This window comes from Lepisosteus oculatus, chromosome 4 (genome assembly GCF_040954835.1).
Source record: "Lepisosteus oculatus isolate fLepOcu1 chromosome 4, fLepOcu1.hap2, whole genome shotgun sequence".
Lineage (NCBI taxonomy): Eukaryota > Metazoa > Chordata > Actinopteri > Semionotiformes > Lepisosteidae > Lepisosteus > Lepisosteus oculatus.
Window position 1 is genome coordinate 44685554 of NC_090699.1, and position 20237 is coordinate 44705790.

The 20237-nt window shown below is 40.3% G+C and overlaps 1 protein-coding gene across 6 annotated transcripts in view; it reads right to left on the minus strand.

The window, feature by feature from the left end:
* Positions 1–20237, minus strand: part of LOC102695197 (A-type potassium channel modulatory protein KCNIP2) — a 251957-nt gene that overhangs the window by 87924 nt on the left and 143796 nt on the right. The window contains exon 1 of one of the 6 annotated variants that reach the window (XM_015347826.2): positions 14989–15169. The exons of the other annotated variants lie outside the window; for them this stretch is intronic. Within the exon in view, the coding sequence (XP_015203312.2) occupies positions 14989–15130 (142 nt within the window). The 5' untranslated portion in view covers positions 15131–15169. Of the gene's footprint in view, positions 1–14988; positions 15170–20237 lie in introns of those variants that run through there. 6 annotated transcript variants of the gene reach the window in all.

A 20237-nucleotide genomic window follows, 5' to 3' on the forward strand; every position in this document is an offset into this window, starting at 1 on the left:
AACACATTCTGCAGCATCATCATTGTTAAGATTTATTTTTTGATGGCCTGTTTTAGTTTCTAGCTCTGGTTTTACTTTTGGTTTTGAGATTCATCACTAGTATGCGTTTGAGTTTTGTGTGTGTGTGTTTCAGTTATTTTCAAAGTTACAATAGGAGTACTTCAATTTTCCCTAAAAGTCTTGTAAAATGTTGCCCACACCCAGCTAGAGTAAAGATGTAGAGGACAGCCTCCAGAAATCTTTTTGAAATGCCTTTCTTTTTGAAAGAATATGTTTGTTCCACTTTCCTTACACTGTGCAAATGTTTAAAGTGAGATTCCACAGTTTTTGCCTCAGAGGCTAATCTGAAGACTGATTCTGCAGAATTGACAGGTTTAGAGGGACTCAAATACCTTTCAAAGGTGTTTAATGACTCCATCTATCAAGACCACATACTGTACTGTAGGCTTTACGTTTGTCTCCCAACAATCCTGCGGTGTGTAATGTAAAGTCTTGGTAGCACAGATAAATTCACAGATGTGAGCAGGTTGTTTAAAAGATTTCTTCACTAAAATGTGTGATAAAGGCAACAAATCATTTTGAAACAAAACATCTGCTGGGACTTTATCAGGCACCAGAATCTGCATGTCTCATGAGGCAGCCATTCAGCCACTTGGAGAGCCAGCAGATGTGGGATTATAGACATTTGGAGGCGTTACTGAACGTCAGAACAATGAGAGTGTAAAGATAAGTGAAAAACATCAGCATCTCACTGGATCATACATTCTTGCGACACTTTAACTAAAATTGATCAGTTGTCATCTGGTTTGTTCATACTACAATGTGCAATAAGAGATAGGAAGCATCTTTCTTTGTGTCTCTTTCTCATTTTTTAATTTTTCTTTCTTGGCTGTTTGATTGGGAGTTTTAACAAGTTCTCCCAGGAGCTGTCAGAGGAAAATAAGAAAACCACCCCTCTTTTCATTATTTTCCTCGCATCCCATTTTTCAAGGTAAATTTTTCACTTAATCCCAGCTGTCACACTGACAAATTGGCTCCTAGATGGAACATCCATTTCATCCCCATCACCTTACCCCTCTCGACATGGATGGTACATAAACACAAAGGTAATGCTGCCTACAGCATCCATCTTGCTCTGCAGTCCCACATCCTCTGTTAATTGTGATGAATTTAGCACCTGACATTGGTGGCAAGATCACCACTTGTCCTTAGGTTATATGCTGAAACAGTGGCTATCTATTACAAGCATCAGCATACCAATACAGTCCAAGGTCAAGAATTTGCATTGGTCCAGATTGTCCTAGAGTCAATTTCCTGCAATTGGAACCACGGCGCCTGTAACATAGTATCTCAACTATGAACCAATAGCACAGAAAATTTCACAGATGTGAAATTATCTGTGATATATTATGCAGAATATGATATATAGAATGTGATATATTATTTATACAATTATGTGATATAGCCAAAATCTCAGAACCAATGATAATAATAACAATAATAATAATAATCCTCATATGATATAGTGCCTTTAAAAACATATGCAACAATACTTTGCTATCGTAGACTGGTTTGTTTTAATACATTATTGAATGGCACACATTGTTACTTTACAAGGGTCAGCTTCACTAACTGGCAGTTTTACAGGGTTTGGTAAACTAGAGCCGGTGCAAACACTAAAGTCACAGAGCAAAACCTCCTGCCAGGTCATGTGTGAGATAGAAACCAAGTTAATGGAAAACATTGTCAAAGGTGAGATGAAACTAAAGCAAGCTTAAGATAAGATCAGCTGAGCTTTTGGCTAAATTGTATGTCTGCAGTTCAAGGGTACAGGTGTAATTACGTTTCCGAGTCGCAGAACCCAAGAATGACTGAATTAATTTTTTTCTTCCCATTTTTTAATCTGGTCATGTTTGAAGACCAGGTGTCCTCCCAACTTCGTTCTAGGCAGGTGTTCTGGGACAGATAAGCTGTTATATTTGTGACAGAAATTGTGGTCCTGCATCAACCAGCATGTCAGCCTGACCTGTGCATTTAAAAATGTTTCAAATCTTCTTCTTAAAAACTGCTGGACGGATTGAATTTAAACATGGCAGATTTCATCAACAAGCACAACTTTAACGTGTGCTGCTGAAACATGGCTAAAAATAATTTTTACACCAACATACAGTAAATCAAAAATCTCTCTGACATACTTTATACTCTTCAAGCACAAAAACCATTTAGTCAATTAAGTCCAGGTTTTATATAATATATACAGTATATAGTTCAGGTGGGTGGCTGCATCAGCATGGGAAGTCTGCAAAGGAACAAGTAATAGGTTTATTCCATGCTGGAAAGTGTTTTCTCTATTTTCTCTCCTCTTTTCGGCATGGAATAAACCTATTACTTGTTCCTTGCATTTATACTGTATATGTCATTGTAGTATCAACATGATGAATTTAAGTGAAAATGGCAAAGCCGCATGAACCAAGATGACTGACTGATTGCTGTTTCTATATTGCCTACTATTTTAAAACTGTTTCTCCATTTAACTCCAAACATAGTAAATATCATTTAGTGAGCAAACAACACACAGTCATTACTGCCTACAGTATACTAAGATTGCCCCAGGACCAGCATTTGGTTCTCATAATTCTGAATGCCTCTGTCTTGGGAACTGCTGTGCTGATGTTATCATAACTTGGCATATTTCAAAAACAACCAAAATGATTTTCGATTTGCATGTCACAACTTGCAATGATATTTTTCCCACCCACAGTACTGTATGTCAAAGACAGCTTGGTGAACTGTCTTTTAGGAAGGCTGCTTCTGTTCCAAGATTGTTTGGCTAATTAATTACAAACTTGATTGGTGTCATTCAAGTGACAGAAGTGCTATCACTATATATCTAAATTGGGCTCCTGCTTAAAAGGGAACTGCAACTTTATTTTTATATTTTGGAGTTGTAATTAATTGGTGATGTTGAGTGCATTGCAAACAAGGAAACTACTAGGTACCCTGTAACATGTACAACCTCCAATTTAAATCACAAAAGTTACAAAGTGTCAATGTACTGTATACATAGCGTCATAAAACAACAAAACCTCTGGTGACACCAAGGCAGCATATTATGCTATGAACATGCTTTAAACCGAGAAACTTTTGCTACTATATTAATTTTAAATATTTTCATGAAAACAGCACCTACAAGGGGACATGCTTTTAAGTATTGCAAATAAAGAGCAACCTGCTAACTAAAATACACTCACATTCTTTTTCACGTTTTGCAAAAGTGCTCTGTTATTTACATTGGTAGTTATTTTATGGTAACTCACCTAAAACAAAAAACCTAGCAAAAATACTAGACATCACCTGAACAGCTGATTTGAATGAGTGTAACTGAACTGAATTCAGTTCGATTCATATCGACAAAATACTACTTACTTGTTAATTCCGCATGAAAATCACGTTGGAATGTTTCTGGGGTGAAATGTCTACTGCATGACCTGTATTTATTCAATTGGACATCACACTGAATCTCGTCAAGAAACTTTTTCGATGGAACCAACACTAGTGCCCATGTTTAGTACCCATCTCTTGGCCCTGCTTTATGTGTAACCACTATGTTTTTGAACAGCCAAATGCTTGACAGCGTGGCATCATTTAAAATGTACACATAAGTTTAAAAAGCCAAAAAAAAAAACATTGTAGAAGACCATGTTTCTCATTTTCTTACAGCCACTGGTGAGAAGGAAGGACTTCTTTCACATCACAATTCTCTTGAACTGCAAGTGACAGCATGGCAACCATACAGTTGTAGCGGCGAGGCTTAATAATAAGGCAGAATTAAATGTTTCTGAGCTTTCCCAAATTAGGCCTCATTTCTCTGTTCATCTCTGTGGTGCAGCCACAGAGAAACCATTCATGCAAGGTGATTTAAGGTCCAAGGACAGCTCCCAAAGGGGGATGCACTTAGCTAAGCCTGGCTATCATGATCAATGGTCACCCATTGGCGCCTATCTGTCTAGGGAGTGCCAGTTGGACATCTGGACTGCATTACTAAGTGTCAGGAGTAAGTGACTCATATCTCACCTTGATCAACCAATCAGGGACTGGTAGGGCCGAGTAACCCACGTGGGACTCTGATGCCCATGGAACTTTCAGCCAATCAATGAGCTGAAGTTCCTCCAGGTAAAAACAGGCAACACAGAGAGCCTGAGAGATTCAGATTCAGATTCAGATTCAGATTCAGATTCAACAATTCTAAAGGGAATTCAAAGGAGAATCCCAAGGGCAGGACATTCTCGCAGCGCACCTCCTGACCATCCTGAGACTCAGCCCGGACAACCACGGAACGGCCAGTGTGTCCGAGTGCCAGAACTTTCCTTTGTTCTAAGAGTCTAGAGTGGAGGTTGCCAGAGAGTAACCAGCAGCAGGCCTCGTGAACAGGTCGGAACTGTGGACAGCTGAATTACTATTCAGAACTAGCTCTTCATCAGGAACGAACCGGTCCTCTTCCTGACTTGCTGGGACCCACAGTCATCTTTTCTCCTATGCACAAACTTTGCTAGTTAAAGCCAACAGTGAGCATCAGCAGCGCACCGTCGCAAGCCGCACATCACAGCCTGGCACGGAGCCAGAGAGCGCGGATTGGACAGCAACAGCCTGCAACTGTTTCTTTGTGCCCGCAGGAGATCTGAATCCCCAAAGATTGGATGAGTATTCAACTTCAATGCATTACAGCTCGAGAATTCAATTGTTATCCCAACCAGTTGATATCAATTTAATTCCTAAGAGTTATGTACTTGTTTGAGTATCTAATGTAGAAGTTGTAACCAAGTTCACTTTACGAAACGGTCTTAATGAATGATATACTGAACGTATGTCCTCTTGATATGTGTAACACTTTGTAACTGATCGAATATACCTTTTGTATTCTGATAACCCTCTCGATAAGATCTGTTAGATTTACATGCATATTTTATGTATTAATAAATGTATCCTCGTGTATTAGTACCTGTGTGTGAGCGTTGTTTGAGTTATATCGCATGGTTGGATTCTAAAGCCATCAAAAGAATCAACTTTGTGATTTACTGCTACAATTAATAATTGTCTCAGTAAATGCCCAAACCCTACAGAACTGGTGCCTTCAGAGAGCCACTATGATTACATATTTGGCATCCGTGAACCGGTTTTCCCTACATTATTTGGCGTCCCTGGGCCGGCTTAATCTACATTATTTGGCGTCCCTGGGTCAGTTTAATCTACACAGTGCTTTCACAACGTTTGCAATTTTGCACTTAATTTGAAATTGATAACATTTTGTGATACCACTAATTAATTTATTTTGTTAATTTTATTTTGTTACTGAGATTTAATAACTGGTTGGAGAAATTGGGACTGCAGTTCCCCTTATAAAGAAAGATGGCTACCTAAATGCCATTTTTTTTCTTTTGTTGATATGCATCTCTTACAGAAAACTACTCCTAAGCAAAAGTAGAAGGTTCCATGTTAGTGACAATATAGTCAACACTTGGAAATATGGGATCCCAGCTAAAACCACAATGTCTGGCATTTTGTTTACAAAATTCGAGCTATCATTGACTTGAAACCACTGCACCAAGCAACGGCTGTCAGTTTTCTAATTATTGTTTTTAATTTTGTAACCCGTAATTTTGTTACTTAAGACAGTTGAGACCCCTAGAACCTTACGCAATATATTCAATATAGAGCACATAACTTACCGCACACTGTTAATAACCTTGGCCAAACCTACTCAAGGACAATACTGTACATTCTATTATTTCAGGCAGCGCTATGAATTCACATACTGTATACTGTACAGTATACAGTATATCACCAGTGAAGAAGGATTATGACAACTTCACAGTATCTCAGACAACTTACATTATACTAATTGAGAGGTATCCTAGCTCTACTGTAATTTCTGAGGAGAAGAAAAGCTAAAGATGTGCAGGAGAGTTTTAATAAACCCCATACAGTATTTTAATAAGACCTAGAGAGCTTCATGGGAACTTGCTGGTAAAACTCAGACTTGACACTTCTCTCCTCCCTGAGCCAAGACACTTTTGTGCTCCATGCCCTGCCCCAGGCTCATATTGATTTTTCTAAATTGCTTTTTCAATATGAGTGACAAATAATAAGATAGCTTTCTATCTGCATGGTCTTAAATTTACACACTCCGAAGGGACACAATGAACAGCAAGGTCTCCTACTAAAGGTCACTGCATCTCCTTGGAAAGCTACAGGGAAGATACTACAGTGTTAGTGAAGGTTAGAAAAGGGCTGTCCAGGTTTCCATGTGGCTCAGCTGGTGAAAACCTCTGTCCAGTCCATAGGCTAGGCCTTATAGTTCAGTGATCACTGGTCTGTATTTGGGATCTCCTGAGCAACGGTTTACTATTAGACAAAGACTGTCAGAGCTGTCTGTCACGATCTTAATCCCTCCTCTTAAGAGTGCTCCAGCTCTTTCACATTTTAGTTGATTACTCCTGTCAGTGTTCTGACCCCTGTGTCCGGGGTTCAGAGCGCCTGGCCTCGTGATCCTGCTTTTATTCCCCGTCCCTGCACTGGATCTCGTTCCGGTTTTTAACAGTGTCTGGTTTTCGTCTCGTTTGGATTACCCTGCTCTGGACTTCGCCCTGGATTTCCCCTTGGACTCCTTTGGACTAGTTCGCTCTGGACTTCGCCCTGGATTTCCCCTTGGACACCTTTGGACTAGTTCGCCATGGCCACACACTACCCGAGCACCAATTCACTGTTGTCACGCCCCCCTGTTTGTCAACCTGCCCAGTTCCTGCATCAGTAGGATCAGTTCCAAATCATGCATAGTAGTTACTGTATGCTGTCTCCACGTCCAATACACATCCAGAAATTCAAGGGAAAAAGATCAAGTAAAGCAATGCCACCAAGCCTGTTTTGGTGATCTTTAACCACAAACCCCCAAGAGTAACTGACACAGTGAGAGCAGCCCCCTCAAAGCAGGGCACCAACCATGGAAAGTAAGCTATCACACCCCTTAAGCTGGTTGGGCTTGGTTGGTGCAGTGGCACAGTGGTCAGCACTGAGGCCCTAGGTTCAGATTCCAGACCTGAGGTGCTAGTGTATCTGCGTGGAGTCTGCATGTTCTCCCTGTGTTCACGTGGGTTTCAGGTGCTCAGGTATCCTCCCACAGACCAAAAACATACTGGTAGGTTAATTGGCTTCTGGGAACATTGGACCTACTGTAGGTGTGAGTGTGTGTCTGCCCTGCAATGGACTGGCACATTGTCCAGGGAGCACCCTGCCTTGTACCCATTGCGTGCCAGGCTGGGCTCTGGTTCCCCTGTAGCCGTGAATTGAAATGTAGACAATTAATGGATGTTTGGTCATGCTATCAAAGGGGAAAAGCACATTACTGCATCCCACACACAAACAATTTATTATCCTTTTAAATCTCTTCCGATTCTCTGGATGCATACAATGATAATTAAACAAGCACATATGATAATTCAGATAAATAATTCATTAGTCAGTAACCCCGCTGTCTGTTGGGGTGTGTTGTAGCACAATTCATGATATGATTAAATCACTAACAAAAAAGCAATGCTGACAAGCTGACAAAACTAGCTAATACAACTACATTTCTTGAATGTCACTAGCATCATTTGGAGCAATAATCCAAGATTCAATTCAGACAGTTGGCGTATTTATTTCCATTAAAACTTTTTTCTTCATGTTTAAACTTAATATTAAATTATTATTATTATTATTATTATTATTATATTATAGTATATTATTATTATTATTATTATTATTATTATTATTATTATTACTGTGTCATAAGCGTCATTTTATACCTTTCCTAACACAAAGATGCTGGACATAGTAATAGGATAGGAAAGGAAATAGCATAGGAAAAGACAAAACAGTACAACAAAAACTGAACAAAAAATTAAACAAGCACATACAGAGTAGAATGTAGGGGAATCAGACATACTGTAGGCCCTAGTAAAAAGGTGTGTTTTGAGTTTAGATTTGAAGTGAGTCAAATAATTTGTCTCCTAAAGATGTGGAGGAAGGGCGTTCCATAACAAAATAGCAGTGACAGGAAAAGCCCAAAGCCAAGAAATTTAGTCCTGGTACTGTGAGCTCTGCTCTGAACATGGACACTGATGAGAAGACCCTAAGAGTACATGGTGAGTTTGTTCAGAAACTCTCAGAGCAGGACATGCAGAAGACTCTGAGTAGGGTGAAAATCCATAAGGCTGCAGGGCCTGATGGGATACCAATCCGCATCCTCAGGATACAGTATGTGCAGCCCAGCTGACCACAGTGTTTACGGACACCTTTAACTCTTCCCTGTCACAGTCCATTGTCTCCACCTACTTAACACCATTGTTCCACTCCCCAAAATGACAAAAGTGACGTGCCTGAACGATTACCTCTCTGTAGCATTAACATCTGTGGTGATGAAATGCCTGGAGAAGCTGGTGTTGTCACACATCAACTCCCAGGACCCCTTGCAGTTCGCCTACCAGAACAACAGATCAGTGGGTGATGCTGTCTCCGTAGCTCTACATACAGCCTTGGAACACCTTGACACTAAGAACTCATACTGTATGTGAGAATGTTGGTTGTGAACTACAGTTCAGCATTCAATTCCATCATACCCAGCCAACTGGTGACAAAGCTCAGGGGACTAGGACTGTGCAGCTCTGTCTGCAACTGGCTGCTGGACTTCCTAATCAAGAAACCACAGATGGTGCGGATAGGTAATAAAACATCAACACCACTCACCCTGAGCACTGGCACCCCACAAGGCTGCTGTCTAAGTCCAAGGTTCTATTCCCTATTCACTCATGACTGCACAGCAAGACACAGCAAGAACCATATCATTACATTTGCGGATGACACCACTAAGAGGCCTGATGAGCGACTTACAAGGATGAAGTCGTATAGCTGCTGAGGTGTCATAGCAATAACCTGGACTTGAATATGAGTAAAAAAAAAGAACGTTTTTGACTATTGCAACTTGTTAAGAGTGTTAGGGAGCCCATATAGTAATGTGCTGCAGGAATCAAGCCATGGTGTTATAAATGCATGAATCAGTGACTCAGCATGAGACATTGATAGAAATTGCTTAATGTGGACAGAATTTCTAAGGTGAAAAAAGAAGTCTTAATCAAATACAGTAGTTTAATTAGGGCCAATTGTACTGAGTTAATAGAGCACAGATGCTGTTCATATACTGTACATTCTGTGGTCACTGCACATACTGTTAGGGTGTGGAAGACTAGAATGAGATATCTGTCTGAGTCCATGTTTGAAAAGATACAAAAATGTTTCCTAGTGACAAGGAAGCATGATGACCTCCATTTTGCACTAAATCAGCATGGTTAAATCAGCAGGCTAAATCAGTAGGCTAGGAGACAAGCCAGGAAGAGCCCTGCAGCAAGCAATCCTCTCCCCCCAGGGAGGGATTAATTAAATTAATGATTTGCATTAGGAATCTAAAAATATTCTAAAATAAATGTAAAAAATAAATCATTATTAAACCTTTCTCACCTCAATCCTCTATCCTGTCACTACAACTACTGTAAATACATACAGTAGATCACGCTACACAGCTGATGTACAGTACATCTCTCCTCAGGATCACACTGTTGTTGTGTTCCTGTCTCTCAGTATTCAAAAATGGCAACTGATTTAAATCTCCACTGAACTACAGGCTGAACTACAATTCAAGTCCCTAAGCCCAGTGATGAGAGTTACACTGTTCCTTCCTGTTGGCCTGACTTTCTCTTTCCAATCTTACGTTTTCCTGCCCCACTGCAATGGCAACCGACTTCTATCCTCTCCCCATCTGCCACTGTTCAGAGAATCAGCACCATGGAGAGCTCCCTGGCAGCTTCATTGAAAAGCATTCATCTCCTGTAATAATTCCAGGTTCTGTAATTGTCTGTGATCTGCTACCTCAAACAGTGGCAAGCCAGGTCTTCTCCTTGCCAGCCCCAGTCAGCTCTTTTTTTTGCTGATGTATGACCTTTTCAGCAGGGCACTCCATAAAAATCCATGTTTCCAACATTGGGTGCTTCTACGGAGGTGAGAGGCTAGCCCATAGTGAGAATATTTAGTTGATTATCAGGGCAGGGGCTTCTGATTAAGAAACAGAGACGGACTTGTACACAAGAAACAAGTGAGTTGGACAGGAAGTATTCTCCATTGATCAGGGTCCAAATGAAGACCTCATAGAAAACCTTTCATATCTGAAGATGCTGGCAGCAAGGGATGTGAACTATTAGACATGACACATTGAGACCTAGTGAACTGTAGATCCTCAAGAAAGTGGACAAGGAGGCTACGTACTCAATCAGATTAAGGGTCTGAAAAGAAATGTTGATGTTTAGAAGACTACAGAATTACATTTTCCTCACAACTGTTTTTTCATGTTCGTACAGGATAATGGGGCCAAAGATATTTGTACAGTATATAAACTGCAAGTTGTCTAGGCCCATAAACTATGTTTCATAGTTGGTTTATTAATGGAAGGGTTGCTTTCACAGAGGAAACTGTTTCCTTTGCCATTCGATCTGTAGATTCAAAAGAGCTTGGGAGCACATTTAACACTATTAACTGTAAGACATCAATATAAAATAGCACAATTAAATACAGACCAATTCTATTAAAATAAAAATCCTGCATATAGTTCTATCATCCAGTTTTCCCCATCTTGTGTGTGTTGTTTAAACATCACCATTCAGGATGAGAGTTCTTAGACAAAAATGTGCTTGCAATTATGTTACAAAAAACAGATATGATAATGTATGAACTCATGCTTTTAGAAATTGGGGTCATAATCAAGTTGCATCATATTCAAACAAGACCATAAGCTGTCACATACTCCTATGTTAGTATCTGCACTGTTTCATGCTTGGCATTGTGTTTCATACTAAGTGTCCTTACAATTACAAGCTTAAGACAACTCATTTTAATATGACAGGGCTGCAAATAAAAATTCTTTACACTTCTTATTGCTTTTCTGGATACTCCACTCAAAGCACTTTACAGGTAATGGGGACTCACCTCCACCACTTATATGATGCGACAGTAGCCAAAGTGCCCCACAACGCTCACCTCACATCAGTGGGGAGGAGAACAGAGCAATGAAGCCGGTTCATAGGTGGGGATTATAAGGAGGCCATGGTTGGTAAAGGCCAGGGGGAAATTACGCCAGGACACGAGGTTAACTTTCTTACTTTCTTTTCAAGAAATGTCCTGGGATTTTTAATGATGGATAGGACTATGGTTTTATGTCTCATCAGAAGGATGGAGCCTTTTTGACAGAAACAGTGTGCCCTCACTATACTGGAGCATTAGGACCCACACAGACCACAGGGTAAGCACTCCCTACTGGTCCCATTAACACCTCTTCCAGCAGCAATCTTAGTTTTTCCCAGATCTCCTCTCCAGGTACTGACCAGGCTCACACATGGTTGGCTTCAGTGAGCTGTCAGTTATGAGTTGCAGGGTGATATACAGTAGCTGCAGAAAATGTTTCTGTTAACAGTCTCTTAAAACTGTTAAAAAAAAAAACAAAATAATTCTAATGATCTTTACCAGGAAACACAACTCAGAGTGACACATTTGTAAGAGTTTTAGAATTTGTTAGGCAGTTATGCCACAAATTGCTAAGGTGTAGGTCCATTAGACAAAAAGAGATCCTCAAGTACATATCAGACACATGTCAGGAAGTCCAGCAGAAACACTTGTTTTTCTGAAACTTGCAGTGCTTTGGGTTGCTACTGTACTTCTCTGGGAAAGTGGACTGAGTGGACCCCTAGCGGATAAACATTTAATAAACACTCCCCCTTTAGCTACTGAGAAGAGTTGTGAACTGTGCAAAAAATAAATTATTTAATGTGCAATAAAAACATCCACCTCTCACACAGCATTTCAACAAAAAAAGCTGTCAGTGTTTTTCAGCACACACACCACGGTCTGTTTCTTAAAACAGAACAGTGGGTGACACACAAACGTCATGTCCTGGAAGGTATTATTTTAAATATTTAAGTGCGGCACTAAAAATAATTACCTTATGACACAGCACAAGTGGCTGCCTTTTTTATTGTATATCAGGTATTTGAAATGTGACATTCCTGGCACACAGGCTGATGTGCCTGTTGTTAAAAAGCCTGCATCTCATCTTCTGGCAGAGGAATTTGTATATAATTCTGCTACATGACACTCAAGAGCATTGTTGCACTTTGGAGGAAATTTACAGCAAGTGTATAAATCACATCTGTCATTTCTCTTACAAAGTTGAATAATTCACTGTCAGAAGGTTGACAAAGAAACATATTTTGCTATATTTTTTAGCCACTGTGGACAACAAGCATTCATTCTTATTAACAAATTAAGACTGGGGAAGAATGATTACATTTCCCCAATTAAGGTAAAACAGCAGAGAATTAATTATTCTCTGTGGGTATTCAGCTGTTGACAGTTCAAAAAACCCACTAAACTCTGCTGGACTATGGCCCTTGAAGTCCAGGTTTTGGCACCCCTGATTCAAAAAAGAACCGTGAATCCTGAGGAGTCCACTGCTGTCGCGGATTGTGGATTGTATTGGAATTTTGTCTGGGTGAGTTTCTTGAGACAAACTTGACAATTCATCAGTGAACGAATTAATTTGAAACATTGAAACATAATAATCAGCACTCTTCTCTGCCTTGATCTAGCTACGCAATCACTCTTTTGCACATATTCAGTAGTTCAGTTAGGTCCTAACAAATGCAAGAGAGGGATTTTGACTACATCACCCCCTCTCAGTTGACAATTGAGCCAGGGTATTGCTGTAGTGCTGTAGGTGGGGTGTCGGGATGGGTATGAGAGGGATGCACAAGGGGAAAACCTGGGTACGAGACTTGTATACAAAGCCGAGTGGAAGTATACAAGATTGCAATCTTACCTCCCTCCTGAATTTAAAAAATGTCAAAAGTTTTAAAAACTCCATTTACTCCTTGGATCTGTTTCTGCCTACATTTCATTTTATGACTCTGCTCCCTCCTACATCCGATCCCTCGCTTCTTTTATTCCCAGGCTCAGCAGATGATCACTTGGCTAATGGGGCCTTCTGGTTGACTGAAAGAAAAGAATTCTGTTGTAAAGGGAGCACAGGCCGTGAGCATTGCTGCCTCTGTAGCCGAGGAAGCTGCAATTTCCACCACATCACACAAGGCAGTCAGGAACCGTGTCCACATTGCCTCACCCAGGAGCAGGGTATGTCAAGGGGTATCAAGGAGCTCTATAAGGGCTTCAATTTCTGCAAGTACAAGGAGCATCTCAAAACAAAGGTTTGAGAGCTCTGAAACAGCTCTGTGGGTGGAGGAACTGGTCTTTCAGGACAAGGTTGCTAAAGAAGAATTACTGGAAAGCTTGCCAAGATGTGAACTTTCCTTCTACAACTGTGTGCATAAGGGGCTACACCATCTTGAATGGGAACCCAAACCAAACAAAGATCTGCCACAGGGAGGCAGTCCACTACTTGAATGCAGTGCACATGTGTAATCCAGTCTGAGGCTCACAACAAGTGAGGCGAAAAGATTTTCCCACAAGGCTCCAATTCAATTTAAAAACAATCATGCACATGGTAGTAACATACTGTGCCGAAACCTCTTACATTAATACTCAGACAGGGCAGTATGTTAATGTTAATGGAAATGCAGAAATACTGACCTCAACACACACTGATGCACTGCATTATGTGTGCCCATTAGGCTTGGTAATTATACAGTAGAGCAGTATCAATCAATAGTTTGTTGACTGGACATGATCACACAATGCAGTATGCCTTTGTATCAGTATCAATACATAAGACATAACAACTGAGCACAGGGTATTTGGCGTGGTGCCGGACCAGTTCACCAAACACCATAGTGTGCACAGTCACACAGACACATACTGTACAATGGGAAACTAAGGAAATATACTTAGTATAGTAGCAGCACTTGAGCAATTGCTGGGCCACAGCAGTGTGGTGAGACAGACATTTGAGGGACACCTTCGTGAGCCTAGCCTTGCAGATTACAAGCACCAGGCTGGCACCAGAACACAACAGCTGAGAATTGTTTGCATTTTAACTATGAGATCTACAACAAGCCAGTAATACAGGACCTAACACACAGGGTACATGGTTTCATACTGTGGAGGCTTAACTGGTTTCTCCAAACTTACCATGAGTGTACAGTATTGTATGCCCTGTTATGGGCTGGTATGCCTGCCAATGGGTCGTCTTGCCTCGGGCCCTTCACTGCTGAGATAGGTTCTGCCTTGTCGCAACCAAACAGCTCTCTCATATTGGACAGATGGCTGTTTTACAACTCCTTGACAGTAATTCGCCTTAGATATTTTGCAACTTAACAAATTAGTGATAACAATAACAGTTCCTTTACAGAAAGTGGAGTCAACTTCATCTTTATCACTGTACACAAACGGCCGATAAGAAGAGTATAACAGAAGTACAGTAACAGTCAGCATATCATTATTTCTAGTTAAGCACTAACAAGCAGTATTCCAGTGCCAGCCCTGTAGTGCACCTGTGCTTGATGGTAATTTGCTTAATTAGGCCTTTTGAATAGTTTTCAATTCTTGAACAGAAGGAGATACCAAGGTGCCTGTAAAAAGTCACATGAAACTGTCAACTCTCCATGAAATCAACTCAAATGCTTTCATTAAGCAATTGGTTCAGTTACAGGCGCAATTAGTAACTGAGAGCTCAGCTGGAATGAAAAGCTGCAGACGCAGGAGTGCTTTAGGACCAGCGTCAAAAACCCATCATCATGACACAAATGTGTTTTTACACACCTGCCAAAACTTCAGAATGAGAGATACAGTCAAATATTCCAGACACAGTGCTACGGTACAGCATATCTATAATTTATTTGCACAGCATTGCCTAAAGAACAAACCACAGTTTCCTGGTCTCAGCAAAGACTCGGAGCTCACCTTCAGCTATCTGGCGCAAGGCACTCCACCTCTGGGAGATCCAATAAGAGGCCGGGAACAGAATCATGATGATTAAAGCATACAGGGCTCCATCCCCTCCGTCTCTCAGAGGGTTGTCCAGCAGAGCCCCCCTGAAACTCATGTTCTTGGAGATCCCTGAAGAGTTGCCATCCGCTGCCTCCTGCCCTCCTGCCCAGCTCTGCTGCCCCGCTCCCCTCTTCCAGGCACAAGGTCATTTGTTTTCCATTTCCACCCTCATAGTGCTCCTATTATATTGCACTTTCTGTCTCTCCCTGTTGCTGCAGAACTCCCCCCATCACACCCTTCCACAGATCCTCACAAAGAATCTATAAGTTATTCATCAGGTTCGGTGCCTCTGTTTTGATTATTATTGTTGGGTGCTGTTGACTTGCACTTTGCATATTTATATTTTTGAGGAGTAAAAATAAAACTACAGCATGCTGGCTTTCAGACTGGCCTTCAACCACACCAGATGTAATCTGGCAGATTCTAAACCTTCTGTTCTTTATTATCAATATTAAATGAGCTCCCCTGTTGAGGTGCCTTAACAAAAGCACAGGCGCGGTATTTTCTAGTTAATGCAAACCCCTGAGGCCTAAGAAGCCTGCTGGGACAGTTTTCTCTTATGTGTCTCAGGTAACACCTGGAACCTCTTGCTACCTTATCATGCAGACAGAGCCACTAAGTTCATACTGTGAACGGCAGCACAACTTGAGATGACTGTCATCTAGTAGCCTGTTCAAACACACCAAGCAAACCTAAAGGCCTTTTAATGCTTTTAATACAGTCTGCCTGCAGTTGGAGCAGCAGTGGCTGCAGTTGGAGGGGAGGGTAGCTTCTCCTTCTGATTTCACTTCTACTGGATCAGTCCCCCACCAAATAAAGAATAGTTTAGAAAATGCAAACCGTTAAATTGCTTCATTTCACTTTGAGATTGAATTAATGTTTTTAACAAGTAAAAATAACCACTTCCTCCAGGCCTTAATCAGCTGCTCATTAAGAGCTATTGGAAAACCCGAAGGCCCTCAGTAGAAGTGTGTTGAACACCCTTGGGAAATGGAAAAGTCACTCCACAGCCTGTTAACAGCTGAAATGAACTGTTTGATTGTCAGAGACATTGAAGGCATTAAATGGCCTCTTAAAGCAATATAATGTCAACATACTGTATATATTTGTGTTAGACACATAATGATGAATACCCACTACCATTTTACTTACATTGTTTTGTATAACTAAAGCCGCGTTTGGCAATAAGACAAAACTGAAAAGAATCAGTACATCAAAAGGGAGCAGCTGTGGATTTTCAATGGCCAAGATAAAAGCAATAGGCAGATGAGTGGAGAGATACATTATTAATAGATTTTTTTCTTTTGTAGAGGATGTGAAAGTGTTCATTCGCCGGTACAGGGAGAACTTCTTGGAGCTCAAGGTCACAGCTCAGCAAACACTGCACTGACAGGAGGACTCACTGCAGCAACTAATGCTTACGGCTGGCAACAAATGTAACATTACACAATGCTGTGCATTTTAAATGGAAATGGTACATTGGTTAATATAATACACAGATCAAATGTGAAAAAACATACAACACTATACTAACAGAACTGAAAACGTTTCTCTTCTTGCTACGTAGAGAGGCTTTCATCCTGTGCCTCACCACAACAACATTGTTGTACCACCACTGCCCTTCGTGAGCTGTCTCTGCCTGGTGCAAGATACTCTGCCTGTCTTTTCACTCCCTACGCAAGAACAAATTCCAAAAGGGAGGTCTTGTTATTCGCTCCAGGGCCAAGCATTCCAACCTCAGGGACAGAGAGGTAAAAACATCCAAGTTTATTTTTCTTCTCTGGTAGGCCTCCTAGCCCTATCTGTCAGAGACTAAATAAGACCAGAAATGCACATGAGATGCAAGACCAAGCAGTTACAGTGTCAGGGTAGCAATAGTGCACTTATTATGCTTTTTAACATGACTGTTCTGCTTGAGCAGAAGCTGTGTTCTATTGACATCTCAAAACAGTGCGACTCTCCACATTTTCACATAGATCTGCCACACCTGTGGTGTAAATAAAAGCCTGCTGCTTTAACGTCTGCAGTGTGCTTTACACAACGCACACATTAATATAATCAGATATATTTTTGTCGTGCCACAGTCGTTTCACATGAAAACGAATCATTAATCTCCATACTCTAATTTCAGCCTTATTGAATAAGTCCCTCAGAAAGCAAAAGATCATTTTAACATTGCAGACTTGTGTAAGCTTTTCTAAGTTCTAACCTAGAATGACCCCTTTATCCAAAGACATAAGACTCGATTATTTTACAATGATTTCAGTCCTTTTTGAAGATTCTCCAGAAACTCTAGGATATTTGAGAAAATCTCAACCACAGGCGGTTCCCAACCCTGGTTCTGGATCAATACTGTACAAGTCTACTGTTTTTTTGCTACAGTGGAGCAGTTAATCACAGGCTGATCTGTTTCAGTTTGTGCAATTGTTTGTCTTATTGTTACTGGCCAGTGCAATGTGTGTTAGTGTTCTGTTTACTCTCTCTTTCTGGATTCAAGTCTGCACCAGTGTTACAAAGTCCCCATTTCCTCAATTAAGATCCAATGTATTGTCTTGTTTGGTCTTACTGGTGATATATAATAGGATGGGCTCTGGGACTGAAGAGTGTGTGAAGAGGTGTGAATGATCAGTGTTGGGGTTTGCATAAGGAGAATCAGAGACACGTATAGCAGAGAAGCTACAGTGTTCATGAATGGGTTTGAGTGTAGTCTGAGCCCATTTTTGGTTTTGGAAAAAGATGATACTTTTGGATACATTCATTTTTATTTACTCCTCCCTCCATCATACCTCCCACCACTTCACTGTTGTGTTTTATTATTTTTCATGTAAATATTCAGCTTGTAGTGTTACTTTGTTTGTGATTCTGTATACTATAAATAATCTTTCACATTATTCTTTGCCACCACACTTCAGCCTGTTGATTTGCTACACCAGTGGTTCCTCTCCCCAGTCCTGGAAAATTTCAGTTTTCTTTGTGGGTGCGTGTGTGTAAATTTGCTTTCAGCTATTAAAGGTTACATGGGATGTGTAATTGGTACCAACCCTGCACCGATTTCTCAGACTCAGAATTGCCCTCATTCTGGTTTTGCTGCTGTAATGCCACCAAATGGAAATCTGTAGAAGGGAAAATGCTTATCTGAGAGGTTCTGAGACACAAACACCCCCACCTGTGTGCTCATCATCACTAGTTAGAGTTGTTTAGTCAGAAATATTGCTGAGAATGCTGAAGAAAAGCTGTTTAACATTCTATGTGCAGAAGTTCTTGGAAATGATACCTTTGAAGTAGGGTATTTTTGACACTCAGCACTGATGGAAAAAAAGACGTTAAACACAAGTTTAAACAAGCAGGTAACACTGGGGATTTAGAGCTCAGCTTGGATGAAATCCAGAAGAGTGTTCCTCCAAGACCAGGGTTGGAGAACCCTGTTCTACACAATCTACTGTACATACAGTACAACACATACGTAGTTAGTTAAGCTGGTGCTGTGACAGACATCTCAGAGCCCCATGCTGGTTGGCTCTGCTGTTTTCATGAAGCAGATACAAAGCCACCTGCAGCCCAAAGCTACAATTAGCTCAGACTGCAACAGCTGGAGAATGCTGCAGAAAATGGACATGTCCTGAGTGTTCAGACTGCCACCTCAGAGAGAGTGGAACTCATCTACATTCCAAAACCTTAAGAAAAAACATGGTTGCCAGTCAGGCACTGGAGAAATATCAGAATGGACATTCTCCCACTTCTTGGTGTAGAATAATGACTTTCATTTAAAGGTCAGATTTATAATTTAGGCTCAAGAAAAAGCAGATATTGTAAAATAAGTACTCCTTACACAATACTGTGATATATTTGATTACTTACAAATTAAAACGAGGCCAAGCTTCGTTATTGTCCAAGCAGAAATGGAGTTACATTTTCTAGATTGCTCTTAAAAACCCATGGATTGAATTCCATCGGAGACCTGGAAAAATATTTACAATTTGATGAATTTGATGCAATATGAAGAGCTCTGACTCCCCAACAGAGGAAGTAGGACTTTCAAGTCTCCACTTTGCACAAGGGCCAGTGGACAGAATGCCAATTAACTGCATAGATTCTCTTTTCTGTTTCTTTTTCTTATAAAAGATTACATTGATTCAACAGATACAACCATGCATCAATTGTAAGAAATTATTGAAACTGTAAAGCCCTGAAGGAAAATGTATTAACCTCTTGAACACAGCTGGCAGGTATTTTGCTTTCTTGCTTTTGACTAAAATAAGGTGGTTTAGAATGTGGTTAACAAAACTCCAGTCAAAAGCTGGGTAGTAACAGCATTCAAGCTGGTTTGGCAGGAGTAAGTTTTTTTTTAACAAGTGATTAGCAGACATAAGCTCTCATTTGGAGTCATTACTTCATTATGATATTAAACAGGCACAGAAAGAGTGATGACCCATGTTCACTGGAAGACTTTGCTCCGGAGCTGCTGAGTGGGTAAAATACAATAGAACTACAGTGCCCCCTGTTGGTACTAATTTTGGCTGTTCACAGAAGATCTGGTCTGTTAAAGAAACAAGGAATGTGGGAAACATTAATTTTGATAGTTAACATCCTAAATAACACTACACATTTCAATATCATATTTTCTTTTCAAAGTTTTTAAAGCTTCCTAAATATCAAACAATTAATGAACAGCTTTAAATACCAAAGTCCACAAAGATCTATTGTGAGATATTGTGGGAATACCACTTTATATTACAAAATGTGGGAGATTATCATTTTTGCCCTTTTACAAACACTGAATTGTTATGGAAAACTCATTATTGAAGTGATTTTAATATCCATCTGCTTTGGATGTTTCCGGAGATCAAATATCCTCAGAGCATATTAGTGACAGACACGTTAAGTCAATTAATCATTCATTGTGTGATGTATTAAGAGACAAATGGTTCAAAAGACATGCCAGTTTTGGTTTGCATACTGTACATATGTTTTGTAACCTTAATAATGAGTACATTTTAATGTACTAACACACTACCTGATTTCTATTTTGGACTTAAACAAAGCACATAAATGTTGAAATACTTATGATTTGCAGTGCAATAATATAGACTATTCATATTCTCCGGAGGTAGTCTGATGAAATATTAAAGTTATAAATTCTCCTGTACCAAGCTCTTATCAGG